The sequence below is a fragment of the Panthera pardus genome, unplaced genomic scaffold, assembly GCF_024362965.1.
Source record: "Panthera pardus isolate Hobbes unplaced genomic scaffold, ASM2436296v1 HiC_scaffold_10, whole genome shotgun sequence".
Lineage (NCBI taxonomy): Eukaryota > Metazoa > Chordata > Mammalia > Carnivora > Felidae > Panthera > Panthera pardus.
Window position 1 is genome coordinate 74230109 of NW_026526655.1, and position 21803 is coordinate 74251911.

The following is a 21803-nucleotide window of genomic DNA, read 5'->3' on the forward strand; positions in this document are numbered from 1 at the left end:
CTGCACCAATTTGCATTCCTACCAATAGTGCATGAAGTTTCTTTTGTCTCCACATACTCCCCAGTACTTCTTATTTCTTGGGTTTTTTATATTAGCCATTCTGACAGATGTAAATGATATCTCATTGTGGTTTTGATTTACATTTCCCTGATGATAACTGATGTTGAGTGTTTTTTTTCATGTGTCTATTAGCCATCTGTATGTCTTCCTTGGAAAAAAATGTCTATTTAGGCCCTCTGCCCATTTTTAATGGGATTATTTGGGGCTTTTTGGTGTTGAATTATGGAAGTTCTTTACATATGTTGAATATTAACCCCTTGTTGCATATATCATTTGCAAATATCTTCTCACATTCAGTTGCTTTTTTGCTTCATTGGTGGTTTCCTTTGCTGAGCAAAAGCTTTTAATTTTGTTGTAGCCCCATAATTTATTTTTGCTTTTGTTTCCCTTGCCTGAGGAGACATATCCAAAAATATGTTTTTAAGACCAATGTCCAAGAGATTACTACATATGTTTCCTTTTAGGAGTTTTATGGTTTCCTGTCTCATATGTAGGTCTTTAATCCATTTTGAGTTTATTTTTTATATGGTATAAGAAAGTGGTCCAGTTTCATTCTTTTGCATGTAGCTGTCCAGTTTTCCCAATTACTGAAAAGACTATTTTTTCCCCATTGTATATTATTAACTCCTTTGTCATAGATTGATTAACCATATAAGTATGGGTTTGTTTCTGGGCTCTCTATCCTAGTCCATTGATCTATGTATCTATTTTTGTGCTGGTGTAATGTTTTGATTACTTTGGCTTTTTAGTTTATCTTGAAATCTGAGATTGTGATACCTCAAGTTCTGGTGTTCATTTTTAAGATTGTTTTGGCTATTTGGGTTCTTTTGTGGTTTCATACAAATTTTAGGATTATTGTAGTTCTTTTTTTAAATCTTTTTAATGTTTATTTATTTTTGACAGAGAGACAGAGCATGAACGGGGGAGGGTCAGAGAGAGAGGGAGACACAGGATCCGAAAGAGGCTCCAGGCTCTGAGCTTTCAGCACAAAGCCCGACACGGGGCTCGAACTCACAGACCGCAAGATCATGACCTGAACCGAAGTCGGATGGTCAACTGACTGAGCCACCCAGGCGCCCCTTAATTTTTTTTTAATGTTTATTTATTTTTTGAGAGAGAGAGGGAGATAGAGCACAAACAGGGGAGGGGCAGAGAGAGAGGGAGACACAGAATCCAAAGCAGGCTCCAGGCTCTGGAGTCAGCACAGAGCCAATACGGGGGCTCAAACCCACAAACATGAGATCATGACCTGAGCCGAAGTCTGGTGCTTAATTGACTGAGCCACCCAGGCGTCCCAGGATTATTCTATTTCTTTAAAAAATGCTATTCATGGAGTGCCTGGGTGGCTCAGTTTGTTGGGCATCTGACTTTGGCCTTAGGTCACCATCTCATGGTGCCTGGGTTCGAGCCCCATGTCAGGCTCTGTGCTGACAGTGCTGAGCCTGCTTTGGATTCTCTCTCCTTCTCTCCATGCCCCTCCTCGACTCATACTTTCTCTCTCTCTCTCAAAATAAATAAACTTACAGAATACTGTTTGTCTTTTGATAGGGACTGTATTCTGTATTGACTCTTTAGGTTACTTTGGGTAGTATGGACATTTTAATGATATTAATTCTTCCAAAGGGTGCACATTGAATATATTTCCATTTGTGTTGTCTTCAGTTTCTTTCATCAATGTCTTACAGTTCTCAGAGTAGAAGTCTTTCACCTATTTGGTTAAATTTATTCCTAGATATTTTGTTCTTTTTGATGCAATTATAATCTGCTACTTCATTATTAGTGTATGGAAATGCAAGAGGTTTCAGTATTTTAATTTTGTCTCCTGCAACTTTACTGAGTTTGTTAGTGTTAATAGTTTTTGGTGGAATCTTCACGGTTTTCTATATATAGTGTCATACAAGCTGCAAATAGTGACAGTTTTACTTCTTCCTTAACCAGTTTGGATTCCTTTTATTTCCTTGTATGTCTGATTATCATGCGAGGACTTCCACTCTGTTGTATCAAAGTGGTGAGAGTGGACATCTTGTCTTCTTCCTGATCTTAGAGGAAAAGTTTTCATAATCTTACCATTTTTAATTGTTTTCTTTATCTCTTTCAACAGAGTCTCATAATTTTACACAAGTAGATCCTGTATGTCTTTCGCTAGATGTATCCCTTTCTATGAATGACTTTTGTTTGTATTATAGTTTCGTTATAAAAAATAAACGTTTTGATTGAGGTTGATGTATAGATACATAAAGTCAATTTTTATGCTGTCATTCAAACTATCTTGTTCAAACTATTGCTAAACTATATCATTTAAACAAATTATCTGTAGGTTATTTTGGGTTTTCTGTGAAGATAGTAACCGTTGAGAATAACAGTTTCTCTTTCTTCATTACATTGACTATAGCCTATAATACAGTGTTGAATAGAAACTATAATAATAGGCATCTTTGTTTTTTCTTGATTTTAAAGGGAATTCCTACTTGTTCCTATTAGGAACGAGCTCTCTCTATGAATATACTTTTCTGATTTGGGATGCTCCCTTCCATACCAAATTTACTGGTAGTTTTTATAGTGCTTGTGTATTAAATTTTATCAAACACTGCTTTCTGCATGTATTATTCTTGTTTGTGTATTTCTAATTTTTTTTTAAATTTATTTATTATCGAGAGACAGAAAGACACAGAGTGTGAGCAGGGGAGGGGCAGAGAGAAGGGGGAGGAGACACAGAATCCGAAGCAGGCTCCAGGCTCCATGCTGTCAGCATAGAGCCTGATGCAGGGCTCGAACCCACAAACCTCGAGATCATGACCTGAGCTGAAGTCGGATGCTTAACCGACTGAGCCACCCAGGCACCCCTCCTGTTTATGTATTTTTTAAAAATCTGTCAATATGGCAAATGACATTTAAAGATTTTCTAATGTTAAACTACTCTTGCATTTGTAGAAGAACCCAACCTAGTCATAATTTACAATCGTTTTTTTATATAATTGTAGATTTGATTTGCTAATATATTCTTTAGGATTTTTGAAGGTAGCTTCATTTATAGGTAAAATGGCCTGCAGTTTTCTTCTCTCAAACTATCTTTCTTTAGTTTTGGCATCATGTTTTCTGGACTCTTAGCGTGAGCTGGGAAGAATCTTCCCCTTTTCTTCTCTGCTAGAATTCTTGTAACTATCTGAATCATTTGGGCTTAAGGTTCTTTTCTGGTGAGAATACTTCTAAACTCTGTTTCAGTTTCCTTATTAATTATAAGACTTCTCAGGATTTCTGTTTTGTTTGTTTTGTTTTGTTTGAGTCAGTTTTATTGAATTAATTTTTTTGTTAATAGATTTTCAAATTTTTCAAATTTATCGCATAAGTTGATAATAAAAATTCTATTCTCATATTTTTATTTTCTTCACAAGAAGGATTATGTCCCCATTTTTACTTGTACTACTTTTTATGCCTTTTTTTATGGTACTCTAGAGAATTTTCTATTTTTGAGTCTTTTCAAAAACCAGTATTTCAATTTGTGGCAATCTTTTGTCTTTTTCTGGTGACTTTTAAGATGTTCTTTTGTCTTTGCTGATCTAAAGTTTCACTGAAATGTGACTAGGTCTGGATTCATTTCTAAATTTATATTGCTTAAAAAATGCACTATCTTTTCAATCTAAAGACTTATGAATTTCTTCAGTTTTGGAAAACTATCATCTTGATCTCTTTGAATATACCTTCTTCACCATTCCCTGAATTATCTTTTGGAATTCATGTTGGACATATTTTAGAATCTTTTGATTTATTTCCCTTGCTTCCTAACCACTCATATTTTGTATCACTTTATCTTCTTTGTTAGGTTCTTGTTTAGTTCTTCAGTAATGTTGTATTTATGCTGTATAGAATGAGTTATTTCCATCCAGCTTTAAGGATTAATTGATTCTTAAAAAATTTTTTTTAATGCTTATTTATTTTCGAGAAAGAGACAGAGACAGAGAGTGAGCACGGGAGGGGCAGAGAGAGGGGGAGACCCAGAATCTGAAGCAGGCTCCAGCCTCTGAGCTATCAGCACAGAGCCGGATGCGGGTCTCGAATTCATGAATCGGTAGACCATGACCTGAGCTGAAGTCAGACGACTAACCCACTGAGCCACCCAGGCGCCCCAGGATTAATTTTTAATTTTCAGATCATTCTTTTTCATGTCTATCCGTTCTCGTTTTACTTCTTTGTTTCAGATTTCTTGTTCTGATCAACATTGGTTTCATTTCTTCCTCAGAGGATTATAAATATTCCTGTTTTAAAGTCTTCTTTGGACACTGTTCGTTTTCATTTTATTTGGAGAGAATCCATGTGCTGACAATCGGTTTTCTAGTCTTTCATACCTTTGGACTTTATATTGCCCATTTCCCTTATATGGTGGTCTCTCCCTTACCACTCAATATTGTGCTTGGGTTTCCTCCACCCTGCACTTTCAAGGCTCCCAATCCCAAGCCAGGGCTGGCCTTGTGGATGCCTTCTAGAGGGTTAGTGTCCTGTTTGGCTCAGGTCATGAGGCTGCATTTTTATACAATTGCCTCTTTAGGCTCGAGTTCTACATGAGCCATAGCCACCATTAGCAGCTTTTCTCAGCCTCATTTTCATGGTCACGAGCCAGAAATGTCTGGATCTGACGTGTAACCAGGGTCAAGTTGGCTTCCCCTTCCCACAATGACATTTAGTTTGTGGGTCCCACATAAGTACGCACTGATCTTTCAAAGACTCTGTGAGGCCACAAGCTCTTCTTTAGAAAGAGTGGTCCCTTCTGAGCCATGGCTTCAGGGATTCCCTTTCTCAGGACCTCTGATTCAGATGTTTAACATGAAAACAGCACATCCGCTGTGCTAGCTGGAGGGGCTACTTTTTAATCTAACTCTGCTTTTTACTGGGTTCGTAGCCCTTGGGAAGTATTTGGTACATTGCACCTTTATTTCCTAGTCTCGAACTTCGTAGGACAGTTAGGAAAATTAAACCGCGTATTATCCACGAGAGCACTTTATAAAAGTCGTAAAGATGGAAATGTTTAGCTGTATGTCTCACGTATATTGGAAACGTTGGAAATACATCCAACTCAAAATACCTGTCTGTGAGAGTTGAGTTTGATTTCAGGAAGCCATCCTTTGATATATTCATTCAACCAATATTTACTAAGCAGCTGTTGCATACCAGGCCCTGAGCTAGGTACACTGAGGCAATAGGGCCCAGTAGGGTTAGATCTCCCACATGCTTTCATTTTCTTCTGATGGCAAGAGCTCTCGTTGGTCCAAATATACCACTGTAATATTAAGAACAGGCAGAAACAGATTCTGAGGAAAATGGGGAAGCTTCCACAGAGACCAAAAACTCTTAATCACTTTGACACATCTGCTCTTTACTCTGGTGTTTTCTTGGTTTAAATGATGACGTGCCTAGATAACTGGACCAAATCAACGGATTAGATATTTTAAAACGTTTGTTTTCACAAAAAATAACTATTTGGCAAGGCCTGACTTTGTATTTCTGAAAGCAAGTGCAAGCTTCTCTCTGTGTTTAGTGTTGATTGTCAGCCTATGCCGTGCTCCTCTCCTGGACTCTATTCTCTTGCAGGAGATAGACCCCTGTAAGGAGGAAGGCGCTGGATCCTAGTTCTTTTCTCCATGGGTCCTTAACTCTGACCTTCATAGGACCACAGTTTGCACAAATAAAAGGAGCTGTAATTCAGGTAGCCCGGCCATCTCGTAGACACGCTGACTAAAGTATAATGTAGAAAAAACAAGACATCAACTGAGCCAGGCATTTTATGGCTTTGATTTAGTGCTTGCATATCATATAGGTAACTCTAAGGGTTGATGCTTAGTGTTACTGTTACCAAGGCTTGGAAAATCCCGCCCACTGATTGTTCAGTCCCTGAACTGAGGAAAGCCATTCTTCCCTTAAGCATTCGACGATATTCTTGTAAGTGTATTATTTTCTTTTCCTTATGCTTTCCCCTTCCAGATGTGCTTTTTTCCCTCTTTCTTTTCAGCCTTTATCTACCTCTTCCAGACTGTTTCTTACCGAGCAGTGCCTGTTTCCAACTAGGCTGCCTTTCCTTTGGGATGAAGCGGCCATAGGCAAATCTGAGCTGTGCCTGCCTGCTGGGCTTGCTGTGGGGATGGCAACAGGCAAGGACTGGGGTAGGGTAAAGGCCAAAGGATGTGAGGGAGAATGAGCCTCTAGCTATCCTTGTCAGATGGTTTCTGCCTGGCTGGCTTTGATTTTCCTCACCTCAGCCCCTTTGATGGGTTAGGCCAGGTCTCCTGAGCAGTCTTGACTGACAGCAGCCACTTCATTCCCACCCTGGGACGCTGTTCTCGTGCTGAGCAGCCAAGGAAGGAAGCAGTTAAGTGAGGGTCCTTATTAGCAGTGTTCTAAGTTTAGCCCTCCAAAGGAAGCCTTTCAGACAGGCCAGCTTCCCCTTTTTGGTATGAAAGATAAATAGGTGTGCAGCAGAAAACACTGGTTTAATGCCCCAGGCTTATAGAATGATGGCATTTACTGAACATTTACTAAGTTGTAATCACTGTTCCAAACATTCTACATCTACTAACTTACTTAATTTTCATGACAATCCCAGGGTCTGGATTCTATGAATGCCTTCATCTTGTGTGTGGGGGAAGCCTAGGTGGTAAATCCTTGCCTCAACAGCTAGTAAATGGACACAGACCCAAACAATCAGTTATGTAATATTTAAAACAAATGAAAATAAAAAAAAAGTCATTGTTTCTATTGTCGATTGTTTCAACTCATTGGTGCTACTGTATTATTTCTTGAGAAAGTAGCATTCCCAATATCCCCCTTTTGTATAGAAGATAATCTTCTGAATGAATGAGAGGGTTTGTTAGTGCTAGAAAGAAAGGAAGAAAAAAATTAATGACAAATCTCAACACCCAGAAGTAAATTGCTACCTTCACTGGGGATTCCCAATAATTAACACTTTTTCTCTTCTTTATCAGCAAACCTTGAAGAAAAAATGGGTGGAGTTCAGATCTCTGCAGTTACAGGAACAGCGTCTGCTTCATGGTAAATGTGACTTCCTGTTCAGAAACCACACTAACATTCATCTTTTTTTTTGTATTTCTGCCTCTACGTTATTTTAAGATTATCATCGTTGTAAGAAAAAATTGTCTGGCATGGATCAGGAATGCTAGTGTATGTTTTTTGTCATGACTTTTGGAGTGACCTATGTATCTGGAGGGTGAGTAAGTCCAGTCACCTCCTCTCCTCCATACGTGTAACACATCGGCACATGAAAACATGCTCATGCTCACATGCATGTGCACAATTGCAAGAGGCACGTGGAGATTTTAGAAGAGCCGTAGATGAGTTAAATTCCTGACAATGTTTATGGCTCGGGGGTTGTGTGAGTCTCAGAAACTATGGAAGCTGGAATGGTAGCACGCTTCTTGGGTAGAGCTCCTGTCATTTGTTCATATTATACAAGTTACATGAGTGCAGAGAATCTCTTCTTCTTGGCCCGTAAACCCAAGACAGAAATCGGAATGATCATCCCAATAGTCAATGCATGGCTCTCGCAATTGTGTGAATTCTGAAGGGAATGGGTTGATTGAAAAATTTGTTGATGCGACATTTGCTATGTGACTCCTGTAACCTGAGGAATGAACTTGCACATACAAATAATTCACTGAAACCACTAGGTATGTGGGTGTGAAACATAGGTTATATCTTCTTAAGATAACACTGAGCTAAAGTCTCCATTTATAACCCAGAATGTCTGTTTCAAGTCATAACTTATTTATGGGAAAAAAGACATTTAATTCATAATTAGGCACTAATGTATGACATAGAGGTTTGTGTTGAAATTTTGTTCTCTTAAATGAAATTTATGTATAAGTTACTTCTCTTTTGTATGTTTTAAAATTAATATTAAAACAATTCTTAATAGATTCTTTTGGGGGGGGGGTCTGAAGTGTCCTAGCAGGACAGAGGTATAAAAATCCAGCTACCTCCTGGATTTCTGTAGACTTGAGAGTGTTTAGGAAACCTTTGCCTCCCCTTCTGGAGCATTCTGCAGTGGAGATGGGGTTTGGTCTAATAAGTACAGGCAGTTCTGGGGTTCTATAGGAACAGGCTTGTACGGACAAGGTGTTTCGTTCAGGATTAAGGGAAACAACTCCGCATAAAGCCACTTTTGTACATGTTCTTTTTGAGAGATTGAAGGACTTCTTTAGTTTACTTTTTCTAGGCCTAGAATAAATACACGAGGCATGAGATTCTCAATGGCTTTCCAATCAAAAAGAATTCATCACCTCGTTGACAGATGATGTAAAGTAGGTTTTATTAGTAAAAAGGAAAGCATTATGACTAGTCAGTGCAGGGCTCACATATTGAACCTTGCAGATCAAATAGAAAAATAAAGTCTCTCCTATTTCTCTTCCTGAAGCAGAGTCACCTAATTATGTCATTCTCAGGCTGGTATAACAATTAATCCCCTTTCTTTCAGCAGCATACCAACCAACTCAGGTAGTACATAAGCAAGTGGGGTATGGACAGGATGGATGTTGGTGTGCAATTAAAATTTGAGTTTGGAGAGCCCAGATACAGAGAAAGGTTGATGAACAAATTTAGCTAAGCCGATCAATTTCAACTTGTACAAATGAATTGTTACTTATTTCAGGACAGGGATGTTTTCTGGGCACAGTAGCATTCCAGAGCATTTAGGTGTTAAAGTAGTCTGGGAAGAAACAAGGAATATTGAGGCTGGAAGGTATTTTTTTCTGTTTTAAACACCTTTTGAATTCTCTATAATCAGCCTATAGGTGCAGGTTATATAACTGTGTTTCCCATATACTTCAACTTATGTTACAATAATTATATAATTGTTTAAAAAATACAGTACCTTGGGGCATCTGGGTGGCTCAGTCGGTTGGGCATCCGACGTCGTCTCTGGTCATGATCTCACAGTCCGTGAGTTCAAGCTCCACGTCAGGCTCTGTGCTGACAGCTCAGAGCCTGGAGCCTGCTTTAGATTCTGTGTATCCCTCTCTCTTTGCCCCTCCCCTGCTCATGCTCTGTCTCCTCTGTCTCAAAAATAAATAAAAAAATTAAAAAATAAGTAAAAATACGGTAACTAAAAATCAGAGGAACTAAATGGAGGAAGTCCATAAGACAGCATTTCCCCAAGTATATTCTTTATTTTTTTCCCCAAAGATATTCTTTAGAACCCCATTTCTGTGAGAATTTTAGTGAATGTTGCAGAGTCACTTCAGTTTAAGAAATAATACTCTTGGGGGTGCCTGGGTGACTCAGTCGGTTGAGCATCTGACTTCGGCTCAGGTCATGATCTCACAGTTTGTGAGTCAAGCCCCATTTTGGGCTCTGTGCCGACAGCTCAGAGCCTGGAGCCTGCTTTGGATTCTGTCTGCCTCTCTCTCTGGCCCTCCCCTGTTTGTGCTCTGTCTCTCTCTCTCCCCAAAATAAAACAAATTAAAACATTAAAACAAAAATAAAACATTAAAAAATTTTAAAAAAGAAATTATATTCTTGGAGATTGACAAGTCACCCTGGCATACTGTCAGATGAGTTTAACTGTTCCTATACAAAGAATCTTGTTTAAATTTATTTCATTTAGCATTACCATTTCTGTGACTGTGGAACACTGTTACATGGAAGCTAGTCCATGAACAATAGTTTGGGAAACACCCCTACAAGGTTTATCAAATGGCCTCAAAATAAGTCACTTGTTCATATAGGTGAAGCTCAGTGAAAAATATTGTTCACTTTTACTCTTTCTTTTTTGCGCCCTTTGAAGAGAAGTTTTGTGTATTTACTCGAAGGGAGTGATGCTCATATGCATTCCACAGTAGACTCTCTTTTCTGCGTTCTAGGCGACTCAGGTAACTGCTCGAGTTTGGAGAACATGGACATAGATGAATCAGTTTTGTTTGGAACCCTGCCTGGGCCCAGCCCTGCCCTCCTGGACCGGAATCGATTATCCAGCGAGAGTAGCTGTCTGAGCTCCATGACGATGGACAGCGAAGATGGCTACCAGACGTGTGTGTCTGAGGACTCAAGCAGGGGAGCCTTCAGTCGACAGACGAGCACAGATGATGAGTGCTTTGTCCCCAGGGATGGGGACGATTTTCTGAAGAGGTCTTCTTCGAGGAGGAACCGAAGCATTAGTACTGCCAGTAGTGGGTCCATGTCCCCCTTGTGGGAGGGCAACTTCTCAAACATATTTGGGACCCTGCCCCGGAAAAGCAGAAGGGGAAGTGTCCGGAAACAACTCTTAAAATTCATCCCCGGCCTTCACCGTGCAGTGGAAGAGGAAGAGAGTCGCTTCTGATGGGCTGTCTTGCCCTTTTGTATTAGCTTATTTCGTAAATATCTCTAGACTTGTTTAGAACAACTCCACCCGGCCTGGTGGGAAACTGTGGAGGGATTGCAAAACTGAAACCCCATTTCATGGCAATAGTGACCTTTATTTAAATTTTTGTGTCATGATTTTTGCTTCTTAAGTCGTTTTGTAGCCAGGAAAGCTCTGTTTATAACCAGAAGGTAGGGGAATTAAGTCATAAGTTAGATACTATAACAAATTAATGCACATTCCTGCTCATTTTAATGCTGCCTGTGAAGGCAAGGGTTATATTTATTTTCTGGATTATCTATGTGAAAAACTGAGAACTTTTCAGAGTCAAGTGTAAATAAAAGAGTGACGGAATATAATTATTTGGGATACCTTCCGTAGGTTCATTGGTAGGTCACGGAACCTTATGTTTGCTTAAGATCAGGAGCCTCCAGGGAGGCTTAATAATAGGCAATTTTGAACGTTTTCTGCTTAAATCTGTGAAGGATTATAAATAAAGATGATAGCTATGTTTCACAAACACAGCAACAATAAAGCAGGAAGCATATAAGTTAATATTAGGGTTTAGATCCATGAGATCCATGGAAACATGTTGTCTAATAGGGGTGCTGAGGAAGATTATGATACGGCCTTTTTTATAGTCAGCCTAACCAAAATAGGTGAGAATGTCACTTACGCGATTCAACTTTTGTTCTGCCTAAACTTTGATGGCAAGTCTAGAATTCTCAAGATCCTGCATACAACTTTGTAATCTTTGTTTTTGAGCAAATGTCTGAAATTTGAAAAATTAAAGCCAGGAAAAGGATTTTTCTCCTGTAGAGTTTTTCGCATTATTCCTCACTTTATATTATAGATTCCACAGTTACTGCCTTAGCATTTTTTTGCGTGTTGGTCATGTTAGTATCACATTACTTCTAGCCTTTCAATGACATTTTCATTCAATATTCATTTGAAGTCCATGGTTACTCTGTTCTGGTGATACAGCTGCTCATGACCTATATTCTAGAGTAGACAGTGTAATAAATAGTCCTTACTGATTTAAAGCTGTGTGTGTGTGTGTGTGTGTGTGTGTGTGTGTGTTTGGGAGAAAGAGATGTTTGATAGGTGACTTTGAGTGGAACCACACTTAAATCAAAAGAATGAGTCATTTTGAGAAAAAAAAAAAGGAAGCGTGAGGAAGCCTGTAGGGTAATAAATGAATGTTAAAAAATAAAATATAAAAAGATTTCTAATTGGAACCTGCTTTCCATTAATTATTTGAACTTAGAATTATCCAGTCGGCTCTGCTTGAGAATCATTCATATGAAAAGCAGTTTGTAGTGTTTCACAGGAACAGTTACAATCCTGTGTACCACTTACTGAATACCTAGCAGGTTAAAGATGCTTTCCATGTGATCCAACCCTGTTAGATAGGTGTTAGGCCTACAGAAAGGAGGAGGAATTCAGAGAAGTTCCCATGGCCAAGGGCGAGGCTTCCATCGAAAGCCATTTCTTTCTGGCTCTGGCCTATCTTCAGTCTTTCGAGATATTGTTTACTCTTTTGCTGGTTCTGTGTGGTCATCACCACAGAACTTCCCCCCGCCCCCACTCCTCAGAGAGTACATAAAGCACACCCCTCAGAGACTCTGCATGGACAAAAATTGTCTTTGGTAAAAAAGAAAACAAACACATTTAGAATAACTCTTTCTCTTGGCCTCCACAGGCTAGTTTTCAAATACGGGCACATTAATAGCTACGTGGTTAACAATACATTTATTTTCAGCAAGGGCTTGCAAACCAGTTGTGATTGCCTGACACTGTTTATTTCCCATCATAGATTAGAACGATCATCTGCAGTGTATTTTGTTAACCTTATTTTGCCAAATCCGGGGGAAAGAAATCATCATGTTTATTTGAGGAAAGATGACTTTAAATTCTTCTACAACGTGATCAGTGTTTCAAGAACTTCCACAGATCATCTGGGAAAGCAGGTTATAGGTTATTTGCTTTTCTTCTGGCTTTAAGTGTTAAATACATCTTCCTTACAGTAATCGTCAAATCTAAAAAAGTTCAGGGAAGGGACAGAGCAAATTTTACTATAGTCTGAGGTAAGAAGAATGAGAGTCAAGAGTTTGATATGTTCTGGAAAAAAAGAAAAGCACTTTTAACCAAAGTACAGGAAGGAAGGGTATCTCATGTTTTGTGTGTTCACAAGTTGTAAGAAAACTAGCTGTTCAGTGGAAATGTGGGTAAATTTCTCACAGCAGAGCTTTTCAGACTTGTGACCTCAGTGGGGCTTTAGAAGACTTCATTTCTCTAATCTTTTGGAGCACAATGACTCACTTTGATGTAATTTTTGAGAAAATAATTGAAAAGCTAAGTGCTTTGTTTTTTGCTTATCCCAAAGTTGTCAAATATGCGATATTGGTGGATTTCACTAATTGATAACTGGTTGTGAAAATGCATTTTTTGTTGCATGGCATCGAGAAGCCAAATTTGAATGAAGCATATTGAGAATTATTCTGTCATGTGGCTAAAGGAACACCACCTTTGTGGTGTCAGAAACGTGGGTACTCTGTTTTTTGAAATGAGCTTTTCTTCATCACTTTCTACTTTGTAGTGTTTTTATATCTTAGTTGCATGTACAAATAGTATTAAAAATCCTAGTTTGAACTGAAGAAATCAAACTTGGGTATAATTTGTGTGTACTGATCATACAGTATAAGTATTTATGGATGTATACAACTTAAGTATAGTAAATACTACATAACAACTATATCGAACCCTTCAGTTTGCAAGGTTATTGGTACTTTGTATCTATTTCCTTACAGAATATGGGCAATAAAAAAGTTAATACCTTTCTGGAATAAGGAATGCTATTCTTCAGTGTCAGAAGTCTCTTCCCTCCCTTTCTCTCCCCCCTTCTCTCTATCTCTATCTCTTTACCTATTCACCTTACATGAAATGATTATTTTAAAAGCAGATTTTTAAGAGATCTGGGATGACCTCTTGATACCTAATTTTTTGACATTTTTATTTTTTATTTTGCAAAGAAATTTTTTTAACATCTATTTATTGTTGAGAGACAGAGACAGAGCATCAGCAGGGGAAGGGCAGAGAGAGAAGGAGACATAGACTCGGAAGCAGGCTCCAGGCTCTGAGCTGTCAGCACAGAGCCTGACATTGGGGCTCGAACCCACAAATCACGACATCATGACCTGAGCCAAAATTGGACCCTTAACTGACTGAGCCACCCAGGTGCCCCTGACATTTTTAAAAGGCATTACCTACTTAATTGAGGCTTTGCCCTTGTATTAGCTGTTTGATGTTTAACACATTACTACATACTTAGAGGTTTCAAACACATTTATTAGCTCAAAATTTGTGTGGGTCAGGTGTCTGGGCAAATATTAGCTGGGTTTGCTCATGGACTCATGAGGCTGCAATCAAGGTGTCATCTGGGATGACTTCTTACGTGGAGTTCTGACTGGGAAAAGAAACACTACTAAGCTCCCTCAGGTTGCTGTCAGAATCATTTCTTTGTGCCATAGATAGGATTCACGGAAGCTCGCTCACCAAAAGCCAGCAATGGAAAGAGAGACCGCAAGCAAGGCAGCCTTAAATAATGCAATGTAACCATACAGGTGACATCATCTTTGCCACATCGCAGGACATGCTGCACAAGTGACATCCAACCAACTGTGCCACATTATGTTAGACGTAAGTCATGGGATCCATCCAAGCTCAAAGAGCAGGGATGGCACAAGGCGTGAATATCAGGAGGTGGGGATCAAGGAGGTGCCTTAGGATTTGTTCACAACATCATTCAAGGAGTTCACAAACTTGATAATACAGTGAGTCTTTTCTAAACTTCTTTGAGTAAATATAAATGGAGAATGTTAACAATTTTTAATACAGAAGTAGTAAGATGAAAGAGTTCTGAAATTAAAGAACCTGGCCAAGATTGTATAACTAACCAAAAAAGCTGAAGAGGAAACTGAATTCAGGTCCATTACTGACCTCCCAACATTGTTGCTCAGGTGCATGAAATATTAGGAAACTTCAAAGAATATTAAAGTGTGAACTAGCTACTTCCTTTAAAATTCTTCTCAGGGAATTTGAGTGTATTTAAGTGAATTCAGTGATCGACACGATGAAATTTGTCACTTCTATGTGGGTACATCTTTATGAGCATAGGTCAGGAATGCCACAGAAAAACAAAATAAAATTCTCATAATCAAAACTACAAAGCACAAAAGGAAATGATTAACCATGAGCAAAAGTCAGGAGATGCCACAAATAGCAGAATCATCAGAATATGAGTAAATAAAGCAGTTTGAAAGAAAATAAGACTTATATTTCTTAGGAATAGAAGAGAAGTCCCTTATTAAAGAATATATGCAAATATCATAATGGTGAGAAACTGTCTATTTCCTCACTAAGATCAAGTACAAACTCAGGATGTCCTGTCATCACTTTTATTCACCATTGTGCTAAAAGTTTTAGCTAGTGTACTAAGACAAGAAAGGAAACAAAAAGTATATACAAACTGAGAACAAGAAATTAAACTTTGCAGATGACATGATTATGTAGCAATTCAGGAAGAATCAACAACAACAAAAATCCTGGAAGTAATAAGTGAGTACAGAAAGTTCACAGAATACAAATTACTACACAAAAGCCAGTTGATTTCTTATATACAAGCACTGAACAACTGGGGTTTGAAATAAAAACAAAAACAAAAACATGACAGCAAAGCTTATAATAATACCCCAAAATGAAATACTTAAGTATAAACCTGAAAAAATATGTACTGTTACTATATGTGAAAAATTCGGTCTGAGAAAATCTAAATAAATGGAGAGTCTGTGTTCAAGGACTGGAAGACTTCATCGTGTTAAGATGTGACTTCTTCCTAACTTAATCTATACATCTAGTGAAATCCTCATCGAGATTTCAGTAAGCTATTTCATAGACCCTGACAAACTGATTGTAAAATTTCTATGGAGAGGCAAAAAACCTAGAGTAGCCAAAGTGAAGAAGAAGAAGAATGAAGAGAAGGAGGAGGAGGAGGGGAAAGTTGGAGGGATCACAATACTTAATTTCTTGACTTTCTGTAAGTCTATAATAATTAAGAAGCATGATATTGGCAAAAGAATAGCATGTAAATCAACACAACAGAAGAGAGTACCCAGAAATAGACCTGTAACAATATAGCCACTGATCTTTGACAAAGAAGTAAAGGCAGTTAAATGGAAAAAGGATGGTGCTTTCAACAAATGGTTCTGGAACAACTGGACATCCATATGCAAGCCCTTACACATTTCACAAAAGTAACTTAAAATGAATTATAGGCCTATATATAAAACTTAAAAGTCTAAAACTTCTGGAAGATAACATGGGTTTGGTCATGAATTTTTAGGTAAAACAAAAGGATGATTCATGAAACCAAACATCAATATACTGGACTTGATTAAAATTAAAAACTTCTGCTTTGGGAAAGATACTGTTGACAGAATCAAAAGAAAAAGCATAGACTGAGAGAAAATATTTGCAAAAAAACATATTAGAAGGGGACTTATATGCAACATACAAAAAGAACTTTTAAAGTTCAAAACTAAGAATCCAACCTAATTAAACCATGTTCGAAACATCTAAACAGACGCATCTCCAAAGATAATACGTAGATGGTAAATAAATACATGAAAAGAATGCAGTATTATTTGTTATTTGGGATTTACAAATTCAAACAACAATGAAGTACTACTACATGGCTACAGGATAACTAAAATCTAAACAACTGGCCATGCCAATTGACATCAAGGATGTAGTGCTACAGAAAAGCTCTTGCATTGCTGGTAGGAATGCAAAATAGCACAGTCACTTTGGAAAACAGTCTGGCTTTTTTTTTCCCCATGAAGCTAAAGATAGCTTTACCATATGGTTCAGCAATTGTGCTCCTAGGTATTAACCCAACTGATTGAAAACTTATGTTCACACAAAACCCACACACAGATGTTTGCAACAGCTCTATTCGTAATCACTGAAACTTGGAAGCAACTTGAATGTCCTTTGATAGGTTAATGGATAAACTGTGGTATATCCATATAATGGAATATTATTCAGGTATAAAAAATGAGCTATCGAGACAGGAAAAGACCTGATAAATCCTAAATGCCTGTTGCTAAGTTAAAGAAGCTAATCTGAAAGGGCTGGGGTAGGATGGACGGATGTGTATGTGGAGAAAGTTGAATAGATGGAGCCCTGGTGAGTTTTATAGATCTAAGTCTACTTGGTCTACTGAAACAAAATACTGCTACAGAAACAAAATACTGCAGATGGAGAAGCTTAGATAACAGAAATTTATTTTCTCACAGTTCTGGTGACTGACTGCTCAGGAGCAGAGCCTTGTGGGTAGAAATGGCCATTTGAGGACAAAGCAGCCATCTGCAAACCAGGAAGAGAGCTCTCCCCAGAAACCAAACCCTGTGGAACCTTAATGTTGGACTAGATCTGGACCCAGCATCCAGAACTGTGAGACAACTGTTGTTTAAGCCATCCAATCTGTGGAATTTTGTTATGTCAGCCCAAGCAGACCAAGACAAGTATGATAAAACTGTTCTGCATGATATTATGATTGTGGATACATGACACTATCTATTTGTCCAAACTCATAGAACTTTACAGCACAAAAAATAACTTAATGTATGAGAATTAACAAAAACACATTTAAAACATTGGAGGATCCCAGGATTAAATGCAGAATGGGACAAGACACTCTGACTGTATTACTAATCTATGAAACACCTACTTAAGAAAAGATAAGGAAAAGGAGCCGACTTAAGTAACTTTGGGAATGATTGGTCTATAAAATTAAAGGCAAAAGAAACCATACATAAACATATCCCAGTTGAAAAAAATTTTTTTTCTGATAGGGGTGGCTGTAAACCATTCTGATACTTCTGTACATGTATATTAGAGTTGAACTATTAATAAATGCCTGGTTGATGATGAGAGCCTGGATTTTCTCTATTGGAGTGGGAGTTTACTGTAAGTAAGGGAAGAGACTAGGGTGGTCCATGTGGAAATGGGTTATAGATAGAGACATCAGTATGCACTCAGTATTAGCTTAATACTGATACAGATGGTTACACAGAGAAATATTTATAGTTATATTATATACATAGGTTAATATACTCACACATATTAATTTGCTCTGTCAGCAGAGAAGGTATAGAAGGAATGAGATACCCTAGAATCAATGAGCAGACCTAGCACTAAGATCTTGGTTTCTAAATCCATTTCCAGTAAAAGAAGCCAAGATTCCTTGCGGAAATGACTGATTCTAGAACTGGGGCAGGAAATGTACAAGAACCTGGAGTACTTTGTAGTGCCAGAATGTAAAGTATTTAATATAAAAACAAAACCTCATTGTAATGGAGATATCAAAGGGAGACAGAAGCTTCCAATGGCCAAATGTGGAGGTTTGAGCAACAAATTAATTAAGAGTATTAGACTGTAGCCAAAGATATAAAATAAATACCCATGGGTGGGCCCATACTGATATAAATGGATGACTGAATAAATAATGAATGGAGGGAAGAGACCAATCTCCTGTGCAGAAAAATTCCACATAACTTATGTAGACATTCCACTCTCAAAGAGGTGGAGTATAGCACCTCATTCCTTAAACGTGGTTAGTTCCTTCCAAAGAATACAGCATGGAAAGGGGAGAGAAAAGTATCTCTACAGCAGAGATACTTGACAACTACTTCAGTCAGGTGATCAAGATCAATATCAATAGTGACAGGTGACATTGATTACACGTAGGCTTGATATGATGTAGTGAGAAGGGCTACATCTCTGTAGTCTTCCTTCTCAAACCTTTAACCTGAGTCTAATAATGAGACGAACATTAGACAAATCCTAGTTAAGAGACATTTCATAGAATACTGACTGTAACCCCCGAACATGGTTAAGATCATTAGAAACAACTAAAGTCTGAGAAGCTGTTCTAGCCAAGAGAAGCCAAGGTGGGTATGATGACTAAATGTAATGTGGTCTCCTGGATGGCATCCTGGAACAACAACAACAACAAAAAGGCACTAAGTAAAAAGAAATTCTGAATAAAGTATGGACTCTAGTTACTAAAAATGCATCCATATTCATTCATTAACAGTAACAAATGTACCATACTAACATAAGATGTCAGTAATAGGGGAAACTGGGTGCTGGGTATATGGGAATTCTGAACTATCTCCAGAATTTTTCTGTAAAACCAAAACTGTTTAAGAAATAAAGTTTATTAGAAAGAAGTACATGGAATTTGATTGAAAAGAATAAAAGGAAGGGATAGGAAGCACAGTGGAATTTTATTTTAATTAAGATTAACTGGGAAGATTTAAATAAATTTAAGCACATTTTTACTCTAAAAACATGGTCATTGAACTTAAACCTTCCAGATGGGAGGAGCAAAACCTCCCAACATAGATACGGAGAATTTGTGAACTAAAAGATGTAGGAAATTACGTTCACATAGAGAAAGAAAGACAAAAAGAGTGAAAATATTAGAAATAGGTTAAAGAGAGGGAGGAGAGAATGAAAATATTGAGGATACACCTAATGAAATAGAGGAAATGAGAGGGTTGCTGTTCTGAAAAGCTGATGAAAGGGAATTTAACAGAATCCAAGAAAAAATCCATGAATTACAAGAGTCAAAAAAGACTACATTTTGAACAGGCAAATAACATCCACCCACACTCACACATTATAGTGGAATCATGGAACACTTAGTAAGAAAATCTTAAAAGCAACCAGAGAAAGGACCGATTACAAGGAACAATATTGATGATGACAGAATCAAGTTTCTAAATCTACAACGGTGAGGACACCTACTACTAACTAAATTCTCCATGATAAAGAGTGTAACTTTGTGATATCTTTCGTAAGACTGTCTACTAGACTTTCCAAGGTGCACAGCTTAATTCACCTTTGGTGGCATGTACAATTTTCCTTCTTATAATTTTGTAGTTACCAGATGAACGAAATATTTTTTAAAGGGACAAGAATTTTGATTCACAAAAGAATGCTTATGTTCAGTTTTCATTTGTTTCTTCAATCACTCAACAAGTCAATGAACAATTGACCAGTTTTAATTAGGGGGAACTGTGTTAGAAACTGAAAACAGATAAAACTTTCTTATTTCAATACTTACAGTTGTGTCAGAAGACACATATTATATTATGATAAATTCTAAGGCAAAGAAGATATATAATATATTTTAGGAGCCTATATAAGGGCCACCTAACTCAATTTGGAGTCAGAAACGTGATTATTTTTGTACATAAACCCTTTAGGGAAGGAGTGCAAAGAACTTCACTTCATTTGTGACATTAACACAGATATATGAGGGGTGCCTGGGTGGCTCAGTCAGTTAGGCATCTGACCCTTGATTTTAGCTCAGGTCATGATCTCACAGTCTTGAGATGGAGCTCTTGAGATCCGTGCCCAGTGCAGAGCCTGCTTAGGATTCTCTCTCTTCCTCTCCCTCTGCCCCTTCTCTGCTCTTGTACATGCACTCTCTCTCTCAAAAAAAAAAAAAAAAGTTGTTTGTCATCAATCAATCAATCAATCAATCAGATATATGATAAGGGAAATTATAAAACTGTTGTTCTGGGGCGCCTGGGTGGCACAGTCGGTTAAGCGTCCGACTTCAGCCAGGTCACGATCTCGCGGTCCGTGAGTTCGAGCCCCGCGTCAGGCTCTGGGCTGATGGCTCGGAGCCTGGAGCCTGTTTCCGATTCTGTGTCTCCCTCTCTCTCTGCCCCTCCCCCGTTCATGCTCTGTCTCTCTCTGTCCCAAAAATAAATAAAAAACGTTGAAAAAAAAAAAATTTAAAACTGTTGTTCTAAGCAAATCACCTGGATTTGCAGTAAGCTTTTCTTTTCTTTACGACAGTGTCAATTTCGTGATTATAACCTGAGAGCATTCAGGTAAGATTACAAATTATTACTGATGTCCATGCTCAAAATGGTAAGCACACAAGATATCGCCTAGTACCCCTTCCCTTCTCAGTGGATGTTTGAAGACAGTGTCTTCCATTCTTGCCCCAATTGTTTATTATCCGAATCTGCAAATGCTAATGAACCCGTAATGCCAGAAAGGAAATGAGAAGTACATAATGACACTGTTTGGAGGGTGAAATTTTGTAATTGCTTTCTCCCCAAATGTCCAGAAATTGAGTTAATGTGTCAATATATCTTTAAACCTCATCACCACCACAACTAAATAGTGGACAATGATAAACTGATTGACTAGGCAATGCAGTTTAATATTATAAAATTATATAATTGTACTTAATTATAGTATTGTTCAAATCTTGACCATAAGTGATGTACAGGCAAATTTTTTAAAGTGTTTTTTTAAAAATACATAGGTGAAACATAGAAGACAGTAATGGGTATGCGACTGATCCTAATTAGACAGAATTGCCATTTCCTCACCACAGTGTGTGACTCTTTTATTTTAGTTTTAAAACTACAGACAGAGCCACCGATTAAAAACAGGATGTGGGTGAGTAGTCGTGCCTAAGACTTGCTGGACTAGACATGAGCTAAGATAGTGGTTCTAAAACAGCAGTCTTCAGACAAGTGCTGGCTTGTTGCATAAGAACCACCTGGGAAACTTGTAAAATGCAGGCATCAGATCCCAGAAAGTCTGTCAAATCGGTCTGGGTGGGGTCCAGGAATCTTCCTTTTAAGCAAGCTCCCCGACAGATTCTTACACAAATAGTCAAGGAACCATAGAAACACTGTTCTATGCTCATGATTTCTCTGCCGGCTCTCTTATTGGTAAAGGGTTGGACTCTGAGTGATAAGAGAAAAAGGATAAGAAAGTTATGAAAACTATCAAAAATTACATGTCTTAATTTATTATATATTTTTAAATGTTTATTTATTTTTGAGAGAGAGAGAGAGAGAGAGAGAGAGAGAGAGAGAGACTGAGTGCAGGTGGGGGAAGGACAGAGAGAGAGGGAGACACGGAATCTGAAACAGGCTCCAGGCTCTGAGCGGTCAGCACTCATGAACTCATGAGTCGAACTCAGCGGTCGAACTCATGAACCGTTAAATCATGACCTGAGCTGAAACCAAGAGTCTGACCCTCAACCAACTGAGCCACCCAGGTGCCCTTCCCTCATTTTCAACATGATTGAAATGATTGAAATGATTGAATGATTTTGACTCTTACTTGACTGAAATGGAAGCCATCTGAAAAGAATATCCTCAATTCTTTTACCCCCAGTGGTGTCTGTGTTACTTTCCCTCTGGCCCTGTTTCTGAGAAAAGGTACTGACTGATGTGAATCCGTTTTTCCCATGTCCCACATCTTTCGTACTTAGCCACATATTTCTTCCATCAGGTCT

General features: G+C 38.1%; 1 protein-coding gene across 5 annotated transcripts in view; it reads left to right on the forward strand.

The window, feature by feature from the left end:
* The window catches only part of CYTIP (cytohesin 1 interacting protein), a 76439-nt gene extending 63169 nt beyond the window's left edge, over positions 1-13270 (forward strand). For all 5 annotated transcript variants that reach the window (XM_053908653.1, XM_053908649.1, XM_053908648.1 and 2 more), the window contains 2 exons: positions 7032-7098; positions 9924-13270. In XM_053908653.1, coding sequence (XP_053764628.1) covers positions 7032-7098; positions 9924-10381 — 525 coding nt within the window. In that variant the 3' untranslated portion in view covers positions 10382-13270. The remainder of the gene's footprint in view (positions 1-7031; positions 7099-9923) is intronic.
* Positions 13271-21803: the final 8533 nt, after the last annotated feature.